This window comes from Emys orbicularis, chromosome 10 (assembly GCF_028017835.1).
Source record: "Emys orbicularis isolate rEmyOrb1 chromosome 10, rEmyOrb1.hap1, whole genome shotgun sequence".
NCBI lineage: Eukaryota > Metazoa > Chordata > Testudines > Emydidae > Emys > Emys orbicularis.
The window spans coordinates 51,809,754-51,834,068 of record NC_088692.1 but is presented as its reverse complement, the minus strand read 5'-3'; the positions used below and the strand labels follow the sequence as shown (position 1 = coordinate 51,834,068).

The window sequence follows — 24,315 nt, the reverse complement described above, 5'->3', positions numbered from 1 at the left end:
GAATTCTGATTCCGATAAGTTGCAGTGTCAGAACATAGTGGGGAAGGCTGAAACTAGAGCTACTTTACCTCTGAATTTTCTTGCTTGTCGGTGCTCCGTATCCGTGTTTCTCAGCCTCTTGGATACCAGGGACTGGGCTTGCTGCCTTCCTAAACTGCGTCAGGGAGATATCGGGGACTGGCCCGTTGAGAAACACTGCTCCATATGACATGAATGCATTTTGTTGGCATTTAAATACAAGGCTAGTTCGGAGTGTTACCATGCCTGATGCACAGGGCCGGCTCCAGGCACCAGCTCAGCAAGCAGGTGCTTGGGGCGGCCAAGGGGAAGGGGCTCTTCGGCGGCGAGTCCCTCTCGGAGGGAAGGACCTGCCACCGAATTGCTGCCGAAGAAGAAGGTTGAGCTGCCGCCGAAATGCCGCCGATCGCGATCGCAGCTCTCTCTTGATTATCATTGTTCATAACTTGCATTCCAGTAGCACCCATGATATGGTAGACACTGTTCAAACACACAGGATGACACAGTCCCCACCCCAAAGAGCTTATAATCTTTGGCCAGGTCTACGCTTGGGAGGTTTTGCTAGTAGAGCTATAGCAATATATTAGATTGGCAAAGAGCTAGGGCAGCTGCAACTTATACTGGCAAAACTTATCACACCCCTGACAGCAGAAGTCTGTAGTGTAGACATGGCCTCAAAACCTGACACTTCTACAAACATGAACCCCAGTCCTGCAAATGGATCTGTATAGATGCAAGGGACTCCCAGCGTGGATTCAACTGCAGGATCAGGGCCACTGTCTGTAAATGGGCAGGTAGTTGCACCTCCGCCTGTGAGTGCATCTAGTCAGCTACCATTTGAGATTGTAAAACATGTGAGCTGACCTGGGGGAATGGCTCTGGGGTGCCAGTGAATTTGAAGTGCCATACATACCTATGGCACTGCAGAAATAATCAGCATCAGAATTTTCAGTGAGTGTGAATTGGGTCCTAAACTGGGTCACTTGCTGGAGGATTCTCTGCACCTTGAGGTCTTTAAACCACGATTTGAGGACTTCAATAACTCAGACATAGGTGAGGGGTTTGTTACAGGAGTGGGTGGGCGGGTGAGATTCTGTGGCCTGCGTTGTGCAGGAGGTCAGACTAGATTATCATAATGGTCCCTTCTGACCTTAAAGTCTATGAGTGAAAGTGCTTGTAAGTTTTAAAAAATAAAATAAAAATCAGGAGTTACTGAAAAGAGCTCAACTTGAAATGCTTTGATATCCATTTGCTGTGACTCTGAGTACTGGGGGAATAGATTGGATTGAGAAAGTACTTAGTGAAGGTTTAAATTTCCTTTGGCTAAAAGTGTTACAAAGTTTAAATCTCAGCTAGCAAAGCACTGGAATTATTGTTGATTTTCTTTTTGGCTGTTTTTTTTTTTCTCTATTGTAATTAAAGATAAATTAATTAAGATGCCTTTACACAGGCTGAAGGCAAGCAGACCGTTAAACTCACAGTTTGAAGATGCTAGCAGAGCTCCGAAAAGGACTGGACATGGCTATAGATAACAAGAGCATCCAGAGTTAATATTAGGAGGGTTAAGGGTAACATTTCCAAAAGCCCCTGACTGACATAAGAAAATCAATGGGACTTAGCCCTCTAAATCAGTGAGGCCCTTTTGGAAACTTTGCCCTTAAAAGAGTTTTGGAAGGCAGAGTAACTCGCCATTATTTGTTAGGTGTATTGCCAGAATATCTAGGATCCCTGCTCATGGCCCAGGGCCCCACTGTACCAGGTGCTGTACAGATACATGACAAAGAGCCGGTCCCTCCCCTCATGTTTCAGGGCATAAACCAGTCTCTTATCAAAGAGGGGTAGGTAGAAATTTTCCCTTCAGGCAGGTTATCCCATAACAAGGAACCTGGCAGTAGCTGGTGCTGGCTTGATCTAGACCAGCATTTTTTTGTTGTCGTTCTTATAACCACCCAGCAACACACGAATAATCCATATGGGGGAGGAGGGACAGATTAACTCAATGAGCTAGTAAATCAAAGCAGCAGAAAATCCCCTTCCTTTTCCGTTCCATAGAGGAGCCCCAGCCTCTACCCTCCCCAGAAACCCTATAGAAAAGATGGCTTTTGTCTCCTGCTTAGCAGGCCAATGTTGCACATTCAGTTTAATTTCAGTTTTGAAATAACTAAACACGTCCAACAATAAGCGAACGAAGTAATCAGAAATAAACGTTTAAAAACCTCGAGAGGGCACTGTGAACTCTGCTTAATGAACCAAGTTCTTAGCTATGCCCGATTCGCCAGTGCACCCTACTTCAGAAACATCCAGCGTGATCTCAGAGAGCCCCAGATAGAGGCATTGTCTCGCGCCGCAAGTAGATGCGTAACTGAAGCCATATCTGCCTATGTGCATCCTGATTCCCCATCTCTGTCTCATGCATTGCAAAAATGAGAGAGAAGGGGTCACATTGATCCCTGGTTTACAAACTCCCTGTTTTCAATTGAACAGGAATTTTGGTTTCAGAATGAACGGGGGAAAAAAAGGTTTTTACCTGCTACAGATTTTCTTTTTCACTGCCGAAGCTAATGATTGTTTGAACCAAGAGGCAAGAAGCTGTTTGTACAGGGTGGTGCATATGTTAATTACAAGCAAGGCGTAATTAACAAGCAGTGGGCACCTTGATCAGTTTCCTAGTGCACAAACCAGCCCCAGGCTTTTCTAATCTGCCCAATGGATCACTTAACTGCACAACGTTTAGACAAATGATTTTTTTGATGTGCACCTGGCACTTAGGGCTTCAGTTCAGAAAATAACAGGCAGTTTGTGGGCACAATTTGGCCCCCTTACATCTGGAACTGCTGCATTGCAGGTGGTATGTTTCTGTGCTATTTTACTGCCAGATCCTGTTTAAAGCAACAGGGCCAGCTCCCCCATTCATTTGGACCTGGTGCTTCTGTAGTAGAAATGCTACATTGAAAGAGCCATTTCCAAACTGCTTACAGGGGAGAGGATTACACCACTTGATAGCCCAGCATCCATCTTGTTTTTATTCTCCTTAACTTTGAATGCTAGATTACTGTGTCTTGCCTGTAGTAAGGACCCGATACAGCAAAACACCATAAGCATGCAGTTGAGTCCTACGGACGTCAGTGTGAGTTCAGCAAGGAGTTTGCCAAATTGCCACCTACGCTGAGAATCGATAGTGCAAATACCCCATTTGAGGTTCTGTGATTTTTCTGTTCCTAAAAACCTGGGGTCAGAACCTCAGTGATGTCAATTAGCTGAGGATCTGGCCTCTGTTGTTCAAAGTAAATATCCTGCTTAACTCTTATTGCCAAAAAAAAAAAAAAAAAAAGGTGGTACTTAAGGGGTTAAAAGAATCCGTGTTTTGTGCGTCTCTGTGCACCAGGATTCCACATCACCTGCAACAGGTGATTCTTTCTCTCTCCCCCATTTACCCAGCTTTGAAACGCAGAGAAACGGCCTGGTGTTCATCTACGACATGGCGGGCTCCCACTATACCAACTTCGAGCTGGACCTGAGCAAGAAAATCCTCAACCTGCTGAAGGTAAAGGAAAATGGGGGTGGGTGGAGGAGAGCTGATGGGAACGGAGGCTTTCCCCGCTGCATCTTTCTGAGACTATGCAACCTACTGTAGGGGGTAGAAAGGATAGCGCAGTGGATAGGGCACTGGAATGGGACTTGGGAGACCTAGATTCGATTCCGTTCTTGGACATAAACTTCCTGTGTGAACTTGGACGAATCCTTTAATCCGTCCTGTGCCGCTGTGCTACCTCACCGAGGTGTCATGGGGATAAAATCCATTTTAAAGACACTGAAGAGGGCCCTATATGTACCTAGATAGAGACTGCAGAGTGAAGCAGCTCTCTCTGAACCCCGCTTTCCCTTAGACCCTGAGAGTTCAGAACACATGGCTGTCTCCACTCTTCATGGTAGCAGGAGTCAAAGCTGTTGCCAGTGCTATAAATGGAAAGGGTGAGAGTCCTTGTGGGAAGTCACCATGTCTGCAGTGACTTCTTTCAAACACTAATATCTCTGCTCTACTTAGCTTGCTATCCAAAGCTACCTAGACCGAGAGGCAGTGCTGTCTAGTGGGTAGAGCACAAGACTCAAGATTTGATTTCTAGTCCCAGCTCTGCTATCGGTGCACTGTTTGGCCTTGGGTTAGTCAACCTCAGTTTATCCATCTGTAAAATGGGGAGAACGGTAGTTCCCCCATTTACCTCAAAGTGGGTATTGTAAGGATCAGTTAGTTAATGACCGTAAAATGTTTTGGACATGTAGGGCCTGATCTGAAACCCACTGGAATTGGTGGGAATCTTACCACTGACTGGAGTGAGCTTAGATCAGGCCTGGAAAGTACTATATAATGTGAAGCGTTTGCTATTAGAATGTATCTGCTTCATGGTGCAATGACTGGAACTGTTTCAATTAAAACAGAACCAAGGTTTTTTGACTTGTTTGTTTTTAGTATCCTGACAATTACTGATTGCCCAAAGTAAACATAAGAGAAATAAGGAAGCATTACACAGGGAAATTTTACCACAAGACTTTCCCTTTAAGCGCATAGACAATTAAGCTGTAACCATAATGCATTTTATGTACATACAGAAAAGTTAAATAGTCCAGAACAAATTAACTCTTGAGCTTTAAGGAAAAAAAGATCCCAAAGTTCCAATTGGGTGTTAACACAGCTAGGCATTTCTAATGTGCTCATCAGCATGGCCTCTGGGCTCCACTCCTGTCACTTCCTAAAGAGCAGAGTCAAAGCAGCTTCTGCTTTCCTCTAGTTAAATTGCCTCTTGCTGTTGGACCCTTTGCCTAATTTCTCTCCAGGCATGTGCTGTAGCTTCCCCCTGCTGGCCGTGAGTGGGGAAGGCAGGAAAGAGAAGGCATGGGTTGAGGTTGAGGTTTTAAAATGCATCCGTGTGCCATCCACAGGGAGCCTTCCCGGCTCGTCTCAAAAAGGTGTTTATTGTGGGTGCCCCGATGTGGTTCCGAGTCCCCTACTCCATCATCAGCCTCCTGCTGAAAGAGAAGCTCCGAGAAAGGGTGAGTAAAACATGGGCCAGGGCTGAGGAGGTGCTGGCACATGGGAAAAAGCCCCGAATCAGAGTCCCTGCCGTGGGGAAATTCTCCTTAAACAGGGCGTCATGCAGGGAGACTGTAAGGCAAAGCCTGATGTTGCGTGACAGATAGGTGATCTCATAGCCTCTTGTGCAGCCCTTTTCATAGCACGCTGGCCGACGCGTTCCAGTGATGGCAGCTGGACCTTTCTCCCAGTGTTGCTAAAGAAGCATGAGGCTAAGGGCTAAATGCACGAAGGGTGCAAACAGGAGCAGCTGCATTGAAGCCAGCAAGGTTGTGTCCATCACACCCGGGGTTGACTTAGCCCTGAGCACTCAAAAACGACTGTTGAACTTGCAAGAATGTTAGCTCACTTGTGCCTGCGTGTGTCCACACCAAAGTGCTTTTGTGTCTGTGCAAACGGTCGCACCGTTACCCTCCTGGCACAGCGACGTGCTCTCTTGCAGCCAAAGCTTCTGAGGCTGCACTTGGCTGAGAATCTCCAGTTGAGAATCTCATTATTGTTAATGTGTATGATAACTGTGGCCGTTAGTCGTGGTCCCATCCAGGGCCCCGTTGTGCTAGGCACTACAGAAACACAGAGGAAGAACTTTAAGCCAAAGCTGAGCCCTTTTGAAAATCCCACCCCTGATCTCGTCCTTTATTGTGTAGCTGCCAGCGTCCGCAACAATGGGAAAAGGTGGTAAAGGATCGATGCTTAAAGGGGAAATTAAATGTTTGTTTGTTTTTTAACATGTGTGGGAGGGTGTATGTAAAAAAGAAACAAACAAAAAAAACCCACCATCTGATTTAGGTCCCAATGCACCAAAGCACATAAACATGTGCATAACTTTAAGTAGATGAATAGTGCCATTGAAATGAGCATAACTACTCAACTGTACACGTTTTGCTGGTCTGGGGTCTACCAGAACTCATAGCTAGCCTTAAATTAAAGGCCCAGTCCTGACTTTTTGGGCAGGGTTTAGGGCACTCAACATATTGCAGATCATACTCTAACAGGCTAAATGAAAAGGGCTTTAATTTACAAAGTCCTTTGATCAGGTTTCTGGGCTTTTCCTGCAAAAGTGGATTGTATCACATCCACCTGCTGTCTGTCTTAGGTTTTCCCTTTTCACTTAGCACCACAGAAGCTACAGGTAGTAAAGCAAAGCAGGGGTTTGCATTCCTTCCAGTGGTTAGGGTGTTTATATTGTCATCAAAATGTAAGGAATGCAGCTTCCTGCTTTCGCTTCAAAGAAGGGATTGAGGCACCATCATCTCACTCAGAAGCCTGACCTTGGGTATTGGCAAATAAAATTAATTTTTAAAACAATCCTTTCTTCACATTCCATTTCTAGGGCGGCCCGTGAGTTCTGTTAGCCATCTAGGGTCTGAAACCATTTCTTCCTTCTTGGAAAATAAGGACAGTTTTTTAATTCCCTTTTAGTCATCAACCAAAAGATCATATTCAGACTTTGAAACTGGGCAGCATTTCCAAGGAAAGGAATTTAATCAGAGTGTACGGTCTTTCTATGGCCCCACAGTGTGCCACGCTCTGTAGACCAAGTCCATGCCTTGAAAGGGTCCTCTTTCAGATAACTAGCAAAACGATGACCATCGTGTGAATATTTCTTAACCAAAGAGGATGTATAGCTGGCAACCTCATCAGTATCCTTAAATAACTTCAGATGGAACCATGTCCTTGGAGTTTAATGTTCCCAGATCCTATGATGGCTTGGCTTTGAATTGCACCTGTCCTCCCCACTCTGCCTAATTACAGCTGGAGACTTACATGAAAAGCATCCACCCGAACTGTGGACTTTTCCCCAGTAGTCACAAATCCAGCCTTGTAGTCACGGAAAGGGAGCTGTTTCTATCCAGACGTTCACAGACCAGATCTCTGTTTTCCTCCAGCAGAGGAAAGGCAGACGCCCCCTACTGGAGTATGTCAGAACAGCTCCATTCAGTGAAAAAAACAGATTTCTAAACAAGAGAATGGAGGGGAAAGGGCTACTCAAAGACCTTTTTGTGAGGAATTTTCCAGGCCTTGTAATAGCTTCAAGAGGGAAGTGGATCAATTCACTTCTTAGCCCCAGTCAAGCAGAATACATCCCATTCTAGGTGTCCACTGTCTCAAGCAAGCCCCCCCTTTCTCCTCCCATCATGTACAGGCTGGGTCAAGTCCATGCTCAGTGTGCGTTTCACCCCATCCCATCTCGCTCTGTTCCCCCAGGTTCAGATGGTGAAGATGTCAGAGCTGAAGGAACACCTGCCCCGGGAATGTCTCCCCGAATACCTGGGGGGATCTCTCAAGCTGGACCCTCTCAGCTGGAACTGCGGGTTCCTCCCCCAGCAGAATGGCCATCCAGACCCGTTGGATGAGCTGATCCTGGTACCGCTGGTTTCCCCACGAGATAACGGCTCAGTGCATGTTCCAGGACCAAAGTGCATGACTGTCCATCAACTGAAGGACCATGTGAACCGAAAGCAGAAGAGGGGAATCTATGAGGAGTACGAGGACATCCGGCGCAGGAGTCCTGCGGGGACCTTCATCTGCTCCCTGTAAGTATGCTAGGAAAGCCGTTAGGCATGGTGATAGCGGTGTCGGAGGGATAGATCACCAATGGGTCTGCAAAATCAGAACCACAGCTGGGCTTGCTTGAAACAATCCATCTCTTTCAATAGGGAATCTGCTTCCATTCTCTTCATCCCAGGCTGGCTAGTCCATGCAGCGGGTCTGACCTGAGTCTCTTTCCTTGCATGGCAGGCTCCGCAGCAGGAGGGCAAAGGGATGGTTTAGAAATCATCAATAAGGTTTAACAAAGGGACTCCTAAGACCAGGACGTGTTTACTGTGCATGTGTCCACGTCTTACTAGCCTCACAGAGGGAGAGCAAACCTGGTTCTGCTGTGCGCCTCTGCACGCAGAGTGCCACCAAACCAGCCCCTTCCTTTGTGGCTGGGTGAAGCAGCGTCCGGAAGGAGGCAGTGCCTCCAGTTGAGAAGGTTACAGTTCAGCTGCAGGTACCATCAGGTGCATTGGGACGGGTGATCCTTCGCTCTAGCTGCCCGGGAAGGTTCAGCCTGGTTTATTATTGGATTGCTGACTTACCAGTGCTGTCCAAGAGCAGGTGGGAGAACAAAGCAACCCTCCTAACATCACGGCCCAACTTACCAGAGACGAGAACTGGGTGTCAGTTTGACCATAACAATCTGCTAGCCGGGCTTTTCCCTAGATAAGGAAAGCCCTGGGTCTGATTGACGGCAGAGCCCAAACCCGGGCACCAGCACATGGTGTGACTAGAACAGAGTCCGTCACTGCTTCCCGTCCGCGCGCTCTTCCTCACTTGTCCTGCCTGTTCTGTGCCCCACAGGGCTCCGTATAACCAGGAGAAGAACCGTTATGGGGACGTGCCGTGCCTGGACCAAACTCGAGTGAAGCTGACCAAGCAGTACAGCCGCGCCGAGGTAAGCAGGCAGAGGCCGTTTTCCCTGGGGCGCTGACTCTCCGCCATCCGGACGGCCCCTCCCCCTCCTTCCTGGGGTGGCAGTCGCATGCTGGACATGCCTGTGTGCTAGGGTGAGTGATTTGCCAGCTGGGGCAGTGTGAGAGCGGTGCCTAGCCTGGTGTTCTGAAAGCACCGCGTAAGACTGTGAGCGTGGGTTTATTTTGGCTGGGGACTCCTGTCTCCAGCCCAGAGACCCAACCCACCACCTGCTCCAGGCTTTCACATGTGCCTGCTCCTTCACAGCAGGGTCTCTCCTGGGGCAGCCAGCCCTGAGAGAGCAGAGGCTCTGGAGGGTGGGACCCTGAGGCACTTTGAGGCCAGGTCCCCAGGAGAGGCTGGCAAGTCTCTCCCCTCTCACCGCTCCCTCCCACCTCTGAGGAATGTCCTCGGGTCCTGCCTTACGCGCCTCGCCAGGTCCCTCTGTCTCCTACGCTGTGCATTCAGGACGTAGGGAAACCCGCAGACTGGTGTGGCTGGCGGGAAAATACCTCCCTCGGAGTCGGGGGACACCTCTACGCGCTCTGCCAGCCTGTGGTGCCTCGAATCAGAGTCTCAAACCCACATCTCCCAGCTGGTCGTGTATTGCCCTGCGCTTAAGCAACAGCATGGGCCTGTGTTGGAAACACCAGCACCGGTTACAGCGGTAGTGGAGCATTCTCCTGGACAGTGTCTAGCAGTGCTGGGCAAGGGGAATCCTGTGCAGCCCTGGCTGTGCTGGGGTGACCGGAAAGGGGCACCCCATGTCCCACCCTGCTTTAACACTCAGAAGAACATAGCTCTTTAACAGGGCTGGATCTTCAGCTGGAATAAATCTGCCTAGCTCCATTGACTTCAGTCAGCTTACACTGACTTACACCTGCTGAGCGTCTGGCTCTAAGTATTAGCTTCTCCTCTGAAAGCGAGATGGGAACTCATTCGCCGGGTGTGACGTCGAGCCCCGACAGCCAGCCAGCGTCTCCCGCTACGGCCCCTGCTAGCTGGAAGCTCCCAAATGCCACTTTCAATCCTCTGTTGTCACTCTCAGCGCATGTGCTCCCTGGCAAGAAATGCTTCCTGCCAGTGTGAATGTGAGGAGCATGGAGCCAAGCACGGTGCTCCGGGCTGGCTGCTCAAGGGGCAGCAGTGTGGCTCTCATTTAAAAAAAATAGTTCAGCCTGGAGAGCTCTGAACCCGAACGTAGCACACAGGGAGACTTCGGTGTAACTACGGCTACGTGAGCATGCAGGTGAAAATAGCTGGAGTGAGCCCCTGCCTCGTTCATCTGCCCAGGCTGGAGTCTCGGGGCGCCTCTCCTAGAATGGTCGATTATGACATTAACCCCTAAATCCCGGAGGGATGCAGCTCTGGGCACCGCTTTGGGGGGGGTGTCAAGTTTTCAGTTGCACCAGGAGGGAGGAACACAGAACCCTGAGGGCCCCAACTCGGGTCCTTGCAGAGAAAGGGATCTTTGTTCCTTTAAGCTTCCTGCATGTCTGTGCTTTCTATGAGAGGAAGGGAGTGAAGAGAGCCCGTCTCTGCGTCCCTGGGCAGCATGGACAGCAAGGCATCGTGGGAGGTTATTTAGGGGCTCTGATTTGAATCCGGTCAAGCTTGACAGTTTCTCTTCTCTGCTGAGTTTGTTACTTTAAGACGCCTCCAGGTGATTGGAAGGTCTGGAGTTTTGCTCCATCACAATTCACTCCCTTCCCCTGCTTTTCGTTGCTATTTGATCTCTGTGGGCATTTGGGCTCCCCTCTTTCCCTGCAGTCCTTCCCCCGGTTATTTGTCAGGGGTATTTGGAAATAGCAATAGCCTAAGCTCCACCCAGCCTGGTGGGAGCAGGTTGCAGGTCCCATGGCACCGCTGCCCCAAGTGTAACTGGCCTGAGGGGTGTTAGCGTAGTTGCTGTAAGCAGCATCATGGCTGTGCAATGGGCAGATTTTGTTTTAAAATAGGCTAGTGTCAAAGTGTTTTAAAACTGATGCAAACCTGAGCTCTGTCCCAGCACGAAAGCTGGGTTGCAGGAGATGCCCCAGATGAGGTTCAGGGATCTGGTAACGCATGGTGCCCAGTCCTCTTCTGTCTGTCCCAACCTGTGTACATCAGACTCGTTCTGTTGCTCAGCTGACTAACAGCTTTCCCCTGCCCTTGGGCATTCCTCCTCCAGCATGTTGTGGTGTTATGCTCCGCAGGGTAATGGTTTGTGTACCTTTCTTTCTCCAGATGACAGACTACATCAATGCCAGCTTCATGGATGGCTATAAGCAAAGGAATGCTTACATTGGTACTCAAGGTAAGCTCATACTCTGCTTAGAATGGGGTCAGTACGCCATGACGCTGGGCGGTGTCGGGGCAGTGAGCTGGCATGTCACTGTTCATATGCTGCCGACGTGGCTGGCGGGGGGAGTCTCGGCACCGATCCAGTCTGTGCTCGTAAGAGTCCTGTAAAGAGTGATTCTTGCCTCTGGAGGGGCTGGAAAGTGGCTGGAAGGAGCAGGTGGAGCTGCGGTGTCAGAAGCAACCCTAGAGCATGGCGGCTTGTGGGAGGGGCTCACTCAAAGGGGTGGAGAGGGGAGCTGTACAGCGAGGGCTTGATCCAAAGCCCGTTGGAGTTCATGGAAAGACTCTCATTGATTTCAGTGGGCTATTCGTCAGCTGTGTGCAGGACAAGTCTGGGAAGTGAAGCAATAGGTTAGACAAGTCACTTCGCTTCTCTGGGCCGGTTTGTTCCCCTTCTGGAGGGCGGCATGCTTATTTCTCGGGCCCTACAAAATTCACAGTCCATAATTTCAGTCACAGGATTTAAAAAATGATAAATTTCATGATTTCAGCTATTTAAATCTGGAATTTCATGGTGTTGTAATTGTAGGGTTCGGGGCAGGGAGGGGACGGGTTTGCAAGATTATTGTAGGGAGGGTTGCAATACTGCTTCCCTTACTTCTGCGCTGCTGCTGGTGGCGGCGCTGCTCTCAGAGCAGGGCTCCCGGCCAGCAGTCGCCACTCTCCAGCTGCTCAGCTCTGAAGGCAGCACCGCTACCAGCAGCAGCGCAGAAGTAAGGGTGGCGTGGTATGGTATTGCCACCCTTACTTCTGTGCTGCTGCTGGCGGGGCGCTGCCTTCAGAGCTGGGCGCCTGGCCAACAGCTGCTGCTTTCTGGCCACCCGGTTCTGAAGGCAGCGCAGAAGTAAGGGGGGGCAATACCATGACCCTCCTAAAATAACCTTGTGACCCCCCCCCCAACTCCCTTTTGTGCCAGGACCCCCAATTTGAGAAACTCTGGTCTCCCCTTGTGAAATCTGTATAGCGTAGGGTAAAAGCACACAAAAGATCAGATTTCATGGGGGGAGACCAGATTTCACGGTCTGTGACGTGTTTTTCATGGCTGTGAATTTGCTAGGGCCCTACTTATTTCCCTAATAGCTGGGTGCTGTGAGGGTTAGTTAATGTATGGAGAGCTCTGTGTAAAGCTAAAGTGCTGCAGAACTGCTTCCTGCAGAGTGGAGAGCAGCACTGGCCGAGGACACCAGATATCCCTCCCTGCAGGCTGGCACAAAGCCCAGAGGGCCGGGGAAGAAGCTAAGCCAATGCCCATTGAGAAGGGAGAGCAGGGATTTTGGGGGGGTGGGGGAGCGAGAAGTTTGGCAGAGAGGGGGTGTGACCACAGGCGATCCAGAGGCACTAGTGCAACACGTGTGGATGTACCTGGGCTAAACCCTAAAAACAGCAGGTTAGCTGCAGCTGCGTGGGCTGGCCACCTGAGCAGGTACCGAGGGTACAAGGCGGGATTGTACTCGGGCAGCTAGCCCGTGCCACTGCCGCTTCACTGCTATTTTTAGCGAGCTAGCTGCATCCAAAGTAGTGCGGGCACGGCTGCGCATGCTGCAGCTGTGCCTCCCACTCGCAGCACAGACATACCATTTAAGGTGGATATTTCAAAGGTGCTGACACCCATTCAAGTCCATGGGAAAATCAGGCCAAGTATCCGTGGGCCCTGCTGGCAGGGAATGGCGTCTTACTTGAAACATAGCTTCCCTCTCCCCTCAGCCATATGAGCGTGCGGCAGCCGACGGTCTCACCCAGTACTGCGTGTCTGTTTGGAAATGAGCGTCCTGGCTAAGGCAGATGCCCTGTCCCAGGAACAATCACAGCCTCCATCTCTATGGCACTTGGCACCACATACGTTGGTTCCTTTCGAATCAGGGACCTGCCATGCAATAGAAGCATCCGTCTCGCTGTGCTGGGGCTTGCAGAGCATCTGCCTGCATTTAAGGAATGATCCAAGGCCCCTTTTGCCAGAGCTCGTATAACTCTCATGTGCCCGGGGGTCTCAGGGAATGGAGCAGTCCTGGTAAATCATCTCGCAGGAACCTCCCCCGTTACTCCTCTGAGGAGCAGTTGAGCCACTGGTCAGGGCAGAGCAGGGATGGGACAGACTGGCTGGTTGTATTTGATTTGTCCATGTCCAGCCATGTGGTCAAACTTTAAACAAACAAAACAACAACAAAAAACCCAAGTTATTTGCTGCCAAAGTATGTATCAAATCACTCCAGTGCCATTGCCTAGTTACAGAGCTCTCTCTCTCTCTCGTACCTACATCCCTGTTGCTCCCCAAAAAAGTGTTTCAAGATGACCACATGGTCTTCTACAAGACAAACAAAATCCCCGTCAATATTTCCAACTGAATAGTGGCGTAGCAGCATAAAGCTCCCCTGTCAAATCCCTTTGAGCTCACAATGTGCCTGGTGTGCATGTGGCAGCAGAAATGCTGTCTGTTGTGGAGCAGCACCCCCCCCCCCCCCGGATCCCCCTATTTTGCAGCAGGCCATGGCTTGACAGATGACTCTGCCTCAGTTTCCCTTTCAGAGTCCCTCGAAACAATCCAAACGCTCTGGTGGGATTAATTCATTACAAAAGTCCCATAACAAGTCCCACAACCATAGTCCAGAATTCCCCAGCATGGTCCAGAGAGTACATGCAATATACAGCCCCGGCATCTCTTGCCACACCCTGGCTCTCCAGCGCAGCCTTGGTGTCCCTCCCCATGCCCTGGATCTCCAGCGCAGCCCTCTCCTGTCCTTGTAGCAAGCCAGCCTACCCAGCCCTTCCAGCTGGAGTGCAACCCCTCTGTTGCCAGCTTCCCCACAGCCTCTCTCCTGGGAGTATCCCTCACTACCACAAGCCCTCTCATGGTTCCTCTGGGTCCAGCTCTCCAACCCTGGAGATGTCAGCAGGTAACGTCCTCTGCTGCTCTTCCTGCCTTCAGCCTTCTTTGGCCCTAGCCAGCTAACAAACCCATCTTGCTGCTCTTCAGCCTTCTCCCAAACTTACAGTCTAGGGCTTGTCTGCACTGTGACCTTGTTGACAAAACTTTTGTCTTTCACGGGTACTTAAAAAAGTCCCCCCGCAAAAGACAAAAGTTTTGCAGATGCAAGTGGCAGTGTGTGGGGCTGGAAGTATTTTGTCTGCAAAAGTGCTGACAAAATACGGACAGAGAGCGTTCACACACGCTGACTTTTAGCGACAAGGCTGTGTTGACAGCCTTGTGGCTAAAAGCTGCGTAGTGTAGACAAGCCCCTAGCCAATTCCTCCCTCTTCCCAAGGAGTGCCTGCAGAGAGTGTTCGGCAGTTGTCCCTAGAGATCCCCTCCAGTCTCCTGGCCTTTCCTGACTGACTCGCTGGGTCTCTCCCTGATCTTTTCTAGCCTCCAGGTGCTGCCCCACCCTCTTAATTGGCCAATTGGGAGTACTGCTCTGTCACAGGGGCCCTGGACCTGCCTCATTTACAGGGGCCAGCCCAGCCCTGAGGCAGCGGTTGTACCACAGAAGGCTCAGCTGTTGTTTTGTTGTTAACACCTTTCTCAGCTTTTACACAAAACCACCACAGGGTCTGGGGCCGACAGCAAATTCACAACCTTTCCTCCAGCCCTACCCAAAAGCTTTTCATGTCACCACGTTGCTCTTCACAAACCTCCCTGGGCTGGTGGCATGCAATTGAGACATGGTCAGCAGCTAAGCGGGGCCAAAAGAATGGGGTGCAAATCTGTGGCAGACATAGCCAGCTAGAAATTTGTCGGCCATTTTAAGCACTTGGCCTGTATCATGTTTGGTCTGCAGGAGGAATGGGTGTAGTGTTTACAGTGGGTCATCTCTCCTCAATATCTTCCTACTCTAGCCATGTTCTCTAGCCGTGTGTGCTGGCTCTGGTACCAGTGACCGCAACTGTAATGTGGCTGGGAGGAGAAGGGAACTAACACCAACCACCCAACCATTAATCACACTGCAGTGCTGGGCAGTGAAAAACAGGTGCTACCATATGTGCATTTACTAATACTCTTAGAAGCTCCATGTAGCGTCTCAGCGATCCACATGATTTGATGAGGCAGCTCTAGATGGTCTGTTGTCATTGCTAGGTGCTGATTTGCCATACACCCATGGTCCAGGTGCTACCCTCTTCTTGGGTTGTTCCTGAGGGTGTGGCCAGAGGGGATTGGTTTGAGCAATCCAGCGGGCGGTGTAATTTGTGTATCCCCGCGTTCACTGAGATGCTGGATGAGAATTGATGTGTCCAACACCTATGACCTTTCTCATGTGTGGTCTGTCACATCAGGACCTCTGGAAAACACGTATTGTGACTTCTGGCGCATGGTGTGGGAGCAAAACGTTCTGGTGATTGTCATGACAACCAGGTGAGTGTGTGTGCGCAGAGAGCAGAGACCCACTCAGCCTCTTGGATGAGAGGTCCTGGTCACTTGGGGACGTTCAAGATCCTATGTCCCTTTTCACAGAATGAGAGTTAGTGCCATGGTGCAGGCTGAAGTCCGGTTTGGATAACCACATTTTGTTTCCTTAAGTCTCACGTCCTGTGACTTCAGCATACAGCACAGGATATGGCATAGCTTGCTGCTTTCTTCACTTACTGCCCTAAACATTTGTAGTGGTGTTGTGCACTGTTAAAGCATCTGCCACATTCTGCCCAAGAAGTGGCTGCATTTTGGTTGTTGGTGGCCATAATTTATACATGTATATATGTATATGAAAAGTTCATGTGTATATGTGTAGGGGTGTGGATGTACCATATGTGTGTATATACATATACAAAGTGCCATACAAATTTTATATATATACATACACACACTATATATATATTTAGTGTGTGTGTGTGTGTGTGTGTGTGTGTGTATATATATATATATATAGAGAGAGAGAGAGAGAGAGAGAGAGAGAGAGAGAGAGAGAGATTGTATAGTACTTTGGGATCCTGTTTCCCATTTCTGAAGCCCGTTCCTTCTGTGACCTTGGTCAGGTGACTTAATCTCCCTGCCTCAGTTTCCCCATATGTAAAATCAGTCTATTAATATCAGCCTCCATGGAGTTTTGAGTCTCTTAATGTTTGTGAAACACACTGAAGATGTGCAAAGCAATATCATTATTTTAAGTGTGGAGTTTGATTTTAGCATTCTGGGGAATAGCGTACATCAGTGGGTCTCCATTTTTTCCGTACCTGGAAGGGCAGGATGACTTCAACCCCTGATGCTTGCTGGTGTCCACCACCCCTGTTGAGAGCCCCTGAACTGTTGTTAACCGCCCAGTCAGGCAGGACTCACTGCATCCAATTACGCTTTGATCAGGTTTACAGGGTTCCCTCTACAACCATTATGGCTGAAAAGCTAATTTATTTTTTTATTTATTTTTAATTAAAAGACAAGAAAGGAAGAATGGTTGTGACCCCCAACCTCAGAGTTCTGGTGTATGTTGAAATGACCTATCAGATTGACAGACACCCCCAAAATGGCCCCTGTAACGATGGATTAAGTTTGTCTCAGTGCAGTGTTTACCAGTCTGACATGTGTCCGCCCAGTATTTGGGGGATGCTGTCAGGGCAATTGTTTCTAAGGTGCTTGGCTCGCCTCATCCTTCACCCCTCCTGCACGGGAGGACTCTGTCCCCCATTTCCCTCCTCTCCCGTTACCAAGCAGGGTCTGAGTGTAGGGTCAGGGCAGGTGCAAGCCCGTCAGCACGTCTGTGACCCAGCTGCCCTGCAGGTTGGTAGGTGGCCTGGCCGGGATGGAATGACCTCCCCAATCTGCTTCAGGGAGGAGGCGATGAAGAACCTACCCTTCTCCCCACCCCTCGTATGTTACAGGCTTGAGGAGGGAGGCAGGAGGAAGTGTGGCCAGTACTGGCCATTGGAGAAAGACTTCCAGGTGTGCTACGGATCCCTCACCGTCACCAACCTTGGGGTGGAGAACCTGAACCATTACAAGAAAACCCTTCTGGAGATCTATAACACTGAGGTAATCCCCCGCCCCTCGCTGCAAGGAACCTCTCCAGAAAGGGGCCAGAGGACTAGGCTCCATGGGGGAAGGAGGATGCCGTCCTCACTGGTGCCTATGGAGGAGCAGGCAGCGTGGGTGAGCCCCAGCTGCTGTCCGCTCGGCTGCCTGTGGAGGCGGGATGGTCTATGCCAGTGAATCTCAGCTGCACGGGGAGAGGGGTACGGCCATCTATGCGGAAGGGAGAGACGCGGGGTGGAGCATGGTGTCTCAGCAGCACTGTGATGTGGGCCAGCTGGGCTCGGGAGCTGCCGCAGGACCCCACTGTGCTGATGAACTCCGCTGGCTTGGAGAGAGGTTGCATCTGGGTTGTTTGGCATTGATGGCAGCCTGTTGATCCCCGGTTGGGAGACGGGACCCTTGGGAATGCTGTATGCGGGTGATGTGACAGAAGGAAGGGGCGGGGACACAGAAGGGGATGGGCGGGTGAGGGAAGGCCCATGCTGCAGGGCTTGCAATGGCTGGTGTGCAGCTGCTCCAGGAAGAAGAGAGGGAATGCCTGGAGTCCCACGCTGTACATGGGGAGGAAAGGGGCACTCCCAGGAGGACGGGAGCAGGGGAGTGGAATGGAAGTGAAAAGCACTGACGGTGGGGCTTTTGCACACAGCACAGAGAGAGGCGACTGGTGTCCCATTTCCAGTACTTGAGTTGGCCGGATTATGGCGTTCCTTCTTCAGCTGCCACTCTGATCGACTTCCTGGGGGCGGTCAAGCAGCAGCAGAGGTTGGCGGCCAGTGCCCTGGGGCCTCGCTTCAAAGGTCACGCAGGAGGGCCGCCTATGGTGGTCCATTGCAGCGCTGGCATCGGCAGGACAGGTAATTCTCTCCAACTCCACAGAGCAGGCTGCTGGGGGAGCCCCTGTAAATAGGAGACCGAGAGAACAGAGTGAAACCCTGCTGGTGTCACTCCTAGTGAACCCCTAGGAGGCGCCATAGTTCGGAGGAAAATAGCTCCTCTTTCTGCTTACTGTATTTTTTCCCCCATGGGATGCTCTCCTGACCCACTGTGAAGCCACGGAGACTGTCACCCTCCCCCGGTACTTTCCAATTCCAGCTCTGCGCCCCATGGGGCTTTTTACACACTGAGGGCTGGCTGCGATTTGTTTCCGGTTCAGGCAGTCCTTAGTCCCTTCCCGGGGGGAACCATGTACCTTCAGCCTGAGAGCTGGGATCCCGAGAGCGGCTCTTTGACATGGTAGATTGCTCTTCACTGGGCTGGTCCTTCATGGGAGACTCACACGGGAACTCCTTTCTGTGGGATCCGCCTGGGCACGTTGACAAGGACACGCACACTTGGAGCCTTAAATCCCCGCATGTCCATCAGGGATGGAATTCCTCCCCCTTGCAAGAATTCAGTGTTAATCTGTGGCATTAGGACAGGAAGTTCCCCAAGGGTAGCTGAGATTTTAGGATTCCTTAGGACGGTAACTGGGAGTCTACGAGTGGCAGCGGGGAGCAGGATTGTCAGGCATTTCTGTGGGGTGGGGCTGCTGCAGAGGCAGTGTTTTGATGGACTGCCTGTTTGTCCCATCCCTCAGGTACCTTCTGCGCGCTGGACATCTGCCTCTCCCAGCTGCAGGACATGGGCACGCTGAACGTGTACCAGACGGTGATGCGGATGAGAACGCAGAGAGCCTTCAGCATCCAGACCCCCGAGCAGTACTATTTCTGTTACACGGCCATCATTGAGCATGTGCAGAGAGAGGGCCTGCTGCTCTCCACTCCCACACGGGCAGGCCAGGAGAAGAGCTAATGGGGACGCAACCCAACCCGATGGCAGGGACTGGCTCTCCTGTCAGTCACGACCAGCCCACCTTCTTCACGACCAGTCCAGATTCAGCAGAGCCTTCAGTAACCAAACTCCTTTGTCGTAGGGCTCCAACCTTTCCTTGGCTAGCTGGTTCTGATGAATCGCAGCTAGTAGCCACTGACTAGCGGCTCGTGGTCTTAACTATTAGCACCTGCTGTTGAACTGTGCCTTATTCAAACCAAATTGTGGCTGCCACTTGCCAGGGGTAACTAGAGATAAGTGGGAAGAGGATCTGCTCCTCAATATGATTTCGTTTTTGTGGGACCACCTGAAATCCACCTGGAGGACTTGACTTAAAGAAATATCCATTTCCAGTACCAGCCTAGCCTTGGGCTTAGAAAAGGCACATACGTCAGTCTTACCTGCCACGAGGTGTGTGTGTCTGTATGTGTGTATATAATATATACTCCATTTGTTCAGGTCTAGCCTACGTAAGTATTATATAGATACATATATACACGCACCTGGGTCTGGCTGCTCCTGGGGCTCAGTGTTGTAATGTTGTCTCACTGCTGTGATCTCTCCATTGGCGAGTTATAGCCTTGCCTTGTTAATGGCGCTGTGATGTTACTGGCTCTGTTTTGTTTGTTTTTTTTCTTTTCACTCCTCTGCTGCAGCTGTAGAAGACGCACGCTCGCTAGTATACATGCCCGGCGGTGTACGGACCACGGCGCGTGTTGCGCTGATACATTCCTGTTGGATCGGAGTGGTGTGGAGAAGCTACGCTCGGCCCAGCTAGATCAGAGCGCATGCTACATCCCCGTGCCAGGGGTGGCGTGCAGGGGTTACACTGTCTTACCTGTCTTTTATTTGGAGGAGGGGTCCTGGGGCTGATCTTTTCCTTTGAGTGAGGAGTTGCAGACCTTCACTGTGATGAGAGGACCCTTCCTTCCCAGGATGGAGATGACTCACCTGCTCACTAGGGGGCAGCGATGGGTGGCAGTAGGTACGAAGTGCTGCAAGGCAGAGGGCTGTGAAGTGCTGTCAGAGTAATTGGGCTTTACCAAGGAAGTCTGAACTCAATTGATGGGGCTAATTTACTTCTGCGCTAGAAGCTGTGCTTTTCCAGGGAGTCCCCCTCCCGCCTATCTCTGCCAGGCAGACATCATCAGGATGAGCTGTGGCTGCCGAGTGCCAAGCCAAGACCACCTTAAGGTATAGAAGCCAAAAACCTGGAGCAGCTGCTTACCCCTTCCTTACTGCCCAGGCGGTGCCCGGCCTGCCATTCAACGCACAGACTGCGCAACCCCAGCCCTCCCAAGTGCTGCTGGGATATCTGACCATCACGCCCCTCCTTCCCCTCCCAGAGAGGTGAGGCTGGCAGCTGAGCAGACCTCAGTAACTTTATACTGTAATAAGCTCTCTGAATGTGTACATTCTTATTTTTACAGCCTTTTTGGTTTTGTATTTAACGTTCACTTGATCGAGCCAGAGCTGGAAATCATTGTAAATGTTCCTATGCGCTGTCGCATGGCGAGACGGTTTTGTATTTACGTATAAATATACCTACAGACAATCCGTACGTTTAGCTTCGTCAATGCAGCCGCTTGGGGGATGGGAAGGGGGAGTTGAAGTGAAGGAGTCTGTGGACACAGAGCGAAAGGGGGACTGGGTTAGGATTGTGGGTCTGACAGCCTGAAATGTAGCTTTGTCCAGGGGGACCCAGGCCTGGTCCAGTGTCCACTGAAGTCAATGGGAGTCTGTCCTTAAGTCCAGTGGGGGCAGCATCCGGCCTGCAGGGAGTTAATCAGTGCAGACCTCTCTTCTGCTCCTGTTGGCCTCAGCGGGAGTTTGTGGCTCCATGGGAGAAGGACCTCCTAGGTAGACCTTGGACTCAATGGTAGAACTTCACACAAACTTTTGTGGTAGCAGAGAGAGAACCAGGCTGCTGTTTTTGGTTATGCATGCTTTAATTATGGATTAATTTACTGTGCTTCTCATGTATACAGTACTTGCCCAGATAATCCCTCAGGATGTCCGTTACTTAGGGCCACAGCCAGCCAGAAAAATCACAGGTAAATGAGTCTCCTCTTACTTTTCCGTTGTTTGGCTTTGCGCTAAATAGCCTTGTTGAAAGAGGTCGGGCACAGATGTTCATCTGGGTGTGGCTGGTGGGGTTTTCCTTTCAAGAAAGCTAGCTCTCTTTTCTGTAATCTGTGTGTGCCCCTTTAAGGGTTTCATTTGCTGATTTTTCTGCACAATTTAATACAGAAGCCTCAATTATACAATTAATTACAGATCACTCAGGCTCAATACAAACGTGGGGCAGGGTTTTGAGCTGCTCAGGTAAATAAAGAGACACCCAGACACCCATTATTTATGTCCTTTATATTAGCACCTAGAGGGTCCCACCCATGATCGGAGTCCTGTTGCATTAGGTGCTGAACACATACATAGTCCCTGCCCGGAGGGGTTTATAACTGAAACAGACGAGACACAGCAAGGGAGGGGAAACAAGCACAGCGAAGGGAAGTGATTTGCTCGTGGTCACCCAGCCGGGCAGTGGCAGAGCCTGGATTAGAACCCAGATCTCCTGGCCCTGTCTAGTGCCTTATGCATTGGAGCACGTTGCCTATCTGATGCAGGCACGCACAGCCTCCCTCCTCAATGGCCACCCGAAAGATGACGTCAAAGAGCTGCACGTGTTACCAGTGTATTTATGCACCCAGTCCAATGAAAGCAACAGGATTAATGTTACCTGTTCTCCTTGGATGCAGAAGGTGGGATACAGATGCATAAAGGTATATGCTTACCTACTGGAGTATGCCGAGGTGTGCGTACACATAGACCATTGTGTCCGCATAAACATCAGACACACGCGTATTGGGAGAGTGTCAGCCATGGGCCTTCAACCATTGAATTGCTGCTATCCAGTATAACCATGCTACTTGAAGGTCCATATTGCTTTTATTCACCTTTTTAAATACTTTAAGTGGGAGGGTGGTTAGAAATACATTTTTTAAAGTGACTATTTTTAATTCTGCCCCCCATCCCTCCCCCCCATTTGAGGTACTACAGCCTCCAAGCGTTTCCCTCACTGCTATTGTTTCTTTAATTTAAGGCTTCTAACGTCTGTAGCTGCTTTTTGCAAACCCAGTGCTCGCTGTTGATGCCTGTTCAATCCCGTTTCTGTGTCACCACCAGGGCAACAGGTGCTAGGACCCTGCAGAGAGCTGTAGAGTCATTCTGCAGCCTGACAGCCAGACCAGGTGGGTCTCATTAGCTCCAACTCAGGAGAATACAGGTATTGAGCCCTTCCCTACGGCTGAGGGAACTAGGGGCAGGGACAGAGGGGGCTGTGTAGCGAGGAGCCCAAAAAATAAGCAAGCTCAGGAAGAAGCTCACTTGGATGTATGTCCTGAAGAGTGTACAATGTAAAGAAACAAGCCAGGCAGGCAGCAGGAGGGGAAGTGACTTGCCCATGGTCACTCTGTAGTTGAGCTGGGACCAGGACCCACGTCTTCTGAGGCCCGATCTGGTGCCCTATGCACTAAACCGCACAAGGGATTCATTAATTAAAAAAGCCAAAACAGCTTAGGGGACATTCTGGTCCCATTGTAGTCAATGGGTGTTTTACCACTGAAGTCTATGGAGCCAGGATGTTCGCCCCTTATCTTATTTTTGCCATTCCAATGCCCCTTTGCTATGGAAAGGGAGAGAGCACCAGTAGCTCCATCTGCAGTTGGTCAGCTCATGATTCTGTTGAAATGAAATGGACACTGGATCAGTCCAAAATAGGAGACTTTAAATCCCTTTGTTTGCTAGTCCCTCCTTCTTCCCTTCACAGGTGAGATTGGAAAGGCAGCTGAAGGATTGCAGCTGCTGGCTGCCCACTGAGTAAGATAAATCCTGGTTTGCAAAAACAGCTTTAGCCTTTGGGATCCTTGGAAATGAGCAGTAAGAAAACTTTTCTGCTCTGTGGGTGTACCACCCCCAGGAGATGCATTCTCAGAGAAACCCAGAGCTGGACAGTTACAAGAGCAGCCAGAGCCTCCTCCAGCCAGTTGGATGCCTCCTTTCCTGATGCCATGTGCATTTATACGGAGGCAGGACCAAATTCTGCTCCCCATTACACCTGTGTGAATGTGGGGTAACACGCTTGACTTCACTTGTTACCTGAGATTTACACCAGCGTGACAGAGAGCAGGATTTGGTCCAGGCACCATGTACAGTTAACAGTGAGCTGCAAAGCTTGATAAATCTACATATCTACACACTCTGATATCATGGAACTTGGAAGCCAGTTCTGCCATCCTTGGGCATCCGGATCTCTCCACTGATTTACAAATGGAGTACACAAGGGCCTAGTAGCCGTGTGTTATCAGAACCCTGACTCCTTCGAGTTCACCTATTCTTGTGTTACATTCTAGTGAGGTTTTGCTCTTGATTTATCAGAGTGAAGGTTGCAGAAGAGTTTCCATTCAAATGCCCCGTTTTCGGTTGCTCATAATTTTTTAGGGCTGAGATTTTCTAGGCGTGGTCTCTAAACTGAGCAATACCCATTCCACTGGGTTTGAGTACAAGGAGGGGAATGCACATTTCCCATTCTAAAAAAAAATCTTGCAACTTTTTGTTTGTTTAACACAGCCTTGCCGTCAAAATGACAGGTTTGAATGTTGAAATTTGGTCTGGAACTAGCCTTAAGTGAGGAGTAGTGTGCAGCCTTCTTCCAAAGGTGACAGGGTTTGATTTTAACTGTGTTATGAGCGTTTGAAACTCACATTCTGAGCAAATGCTGTACGTTGTTTTCACTAAGTTCATTAGGGCCCCAGTCCTGCAAACACTTTTGCACATGCTTGACTTTAACCACACAAGTAGATTCCGTTGATGTCAAGGGGCTGATTGAGGCAGCAGGAATCTTGCACTTGACTACAGTGAGCGTTGGATTGTGCCTGAAGTGCAGACCTGAAGCAGGCTGCTCTGTGCACAGCTGCGTCAGGTCCTGGCAAGTCTTCTGTCGCTGAAATTGGCGGGGAGAACTCGAGCTGAGAAAAGAGCTCTTGTAAAGTGCATGGGGGCCGAGGCAAATGCAAGCTCCTTGCCACAGCGTCTGTAGAACTTGCAAAGTAGAGCCCTGCAGCCTGTCTCAGGTGTGCAGGAGGGAGCCCTGCTTTGATGCATCTCATCAGCTGTGTCAATGATAAAAATTCAAAGCCCCTTCACCACCTGTGGACTCCCTACGGTGTCCAGGCGAGGACAGAGCTCCGATGAATTTTCAAGGTGTGTGGCAGGGATGCTTGCTCTGGCTCACCTTGGGAACTCAGTAGCTGGGTGCAGAGTTCCTGTGGAGCACAGGTGAAAACCCTGCCTCCTCCTAGGATGCCTGGGGCAGGGGCATTCAGGTGGGGTCTCTCCACATATTTCTCAGTGAGGGGATTGATATTTACTAATTGCAGTTTTGGAAAGTCTGCAGAACATCCAAGGGCTGGAGGCGCAAGTGCTGCTTTTTTCTGTATAAACCCTAAGAAATTCTATTTTTTTTAAAAAAAGCTTGTTTGGAGAACACTGAGGAGGCAACAGATAGGCATTCCAAAGGCAGGGAACGCCAGCACACAGCTGGCACCCACAGCCTTAGCTCTGCCCCAGCCTTAATTACACGATCATA

General features: G+C 50.2%; 1 protein-coding gene across 1 annotated transcript in view; it reads left to right on the top strand.

The window, feature by feature from the left end:
* The window catches only part of PTPN9 (protein tyrosine phosphatase non-receptor type 9), a 50,462-nt gene extending 31,809 nt beyond the window's left edge, over positions 1 to 18,653 (top strand). Inside the window, exons 5-13 of the mRNA XM_065412421.1 lie at positions 3,457 to 3,562; positions 4,957 to 5,067; positions 7,316 to 7,644; positions 8,456 to 8,549; positions 10,793 to 10,862; positions 15,176 to 15,254; positions 16,712 to 16,862; positions 17,509 to 17,716; positions 18,439 to 18,653. Coding sequence (XP_065268493.1) covers positions 3,457 to 3,562; positions 4,957 to 5,067; positions 7,316 to 7,644; positions 8,456 to 8,549; positions 10,793 to 10,862; positions 15,176 to 15,254; positions 16,712 to 16,862; positions 17,509 to 17,716; positions 18,439 to 18,653 — 1,363 coding nt within the window. The remainder of the gene's footprint in view (positions 1 to 3,456; positions 3,563 to 4,956; positions 5,068 to 7,315; positions 7,645 to 8,455; positions 8,550 to 10,792; positions 10,863 to 15,175; positions 15,255 to 16,711; positions 16,863 to 17,508; positions 17,717 to 18,438) is intronic.
* Positions 18,654 to 24,315: the final 5,662 nt, after the last annotated feature.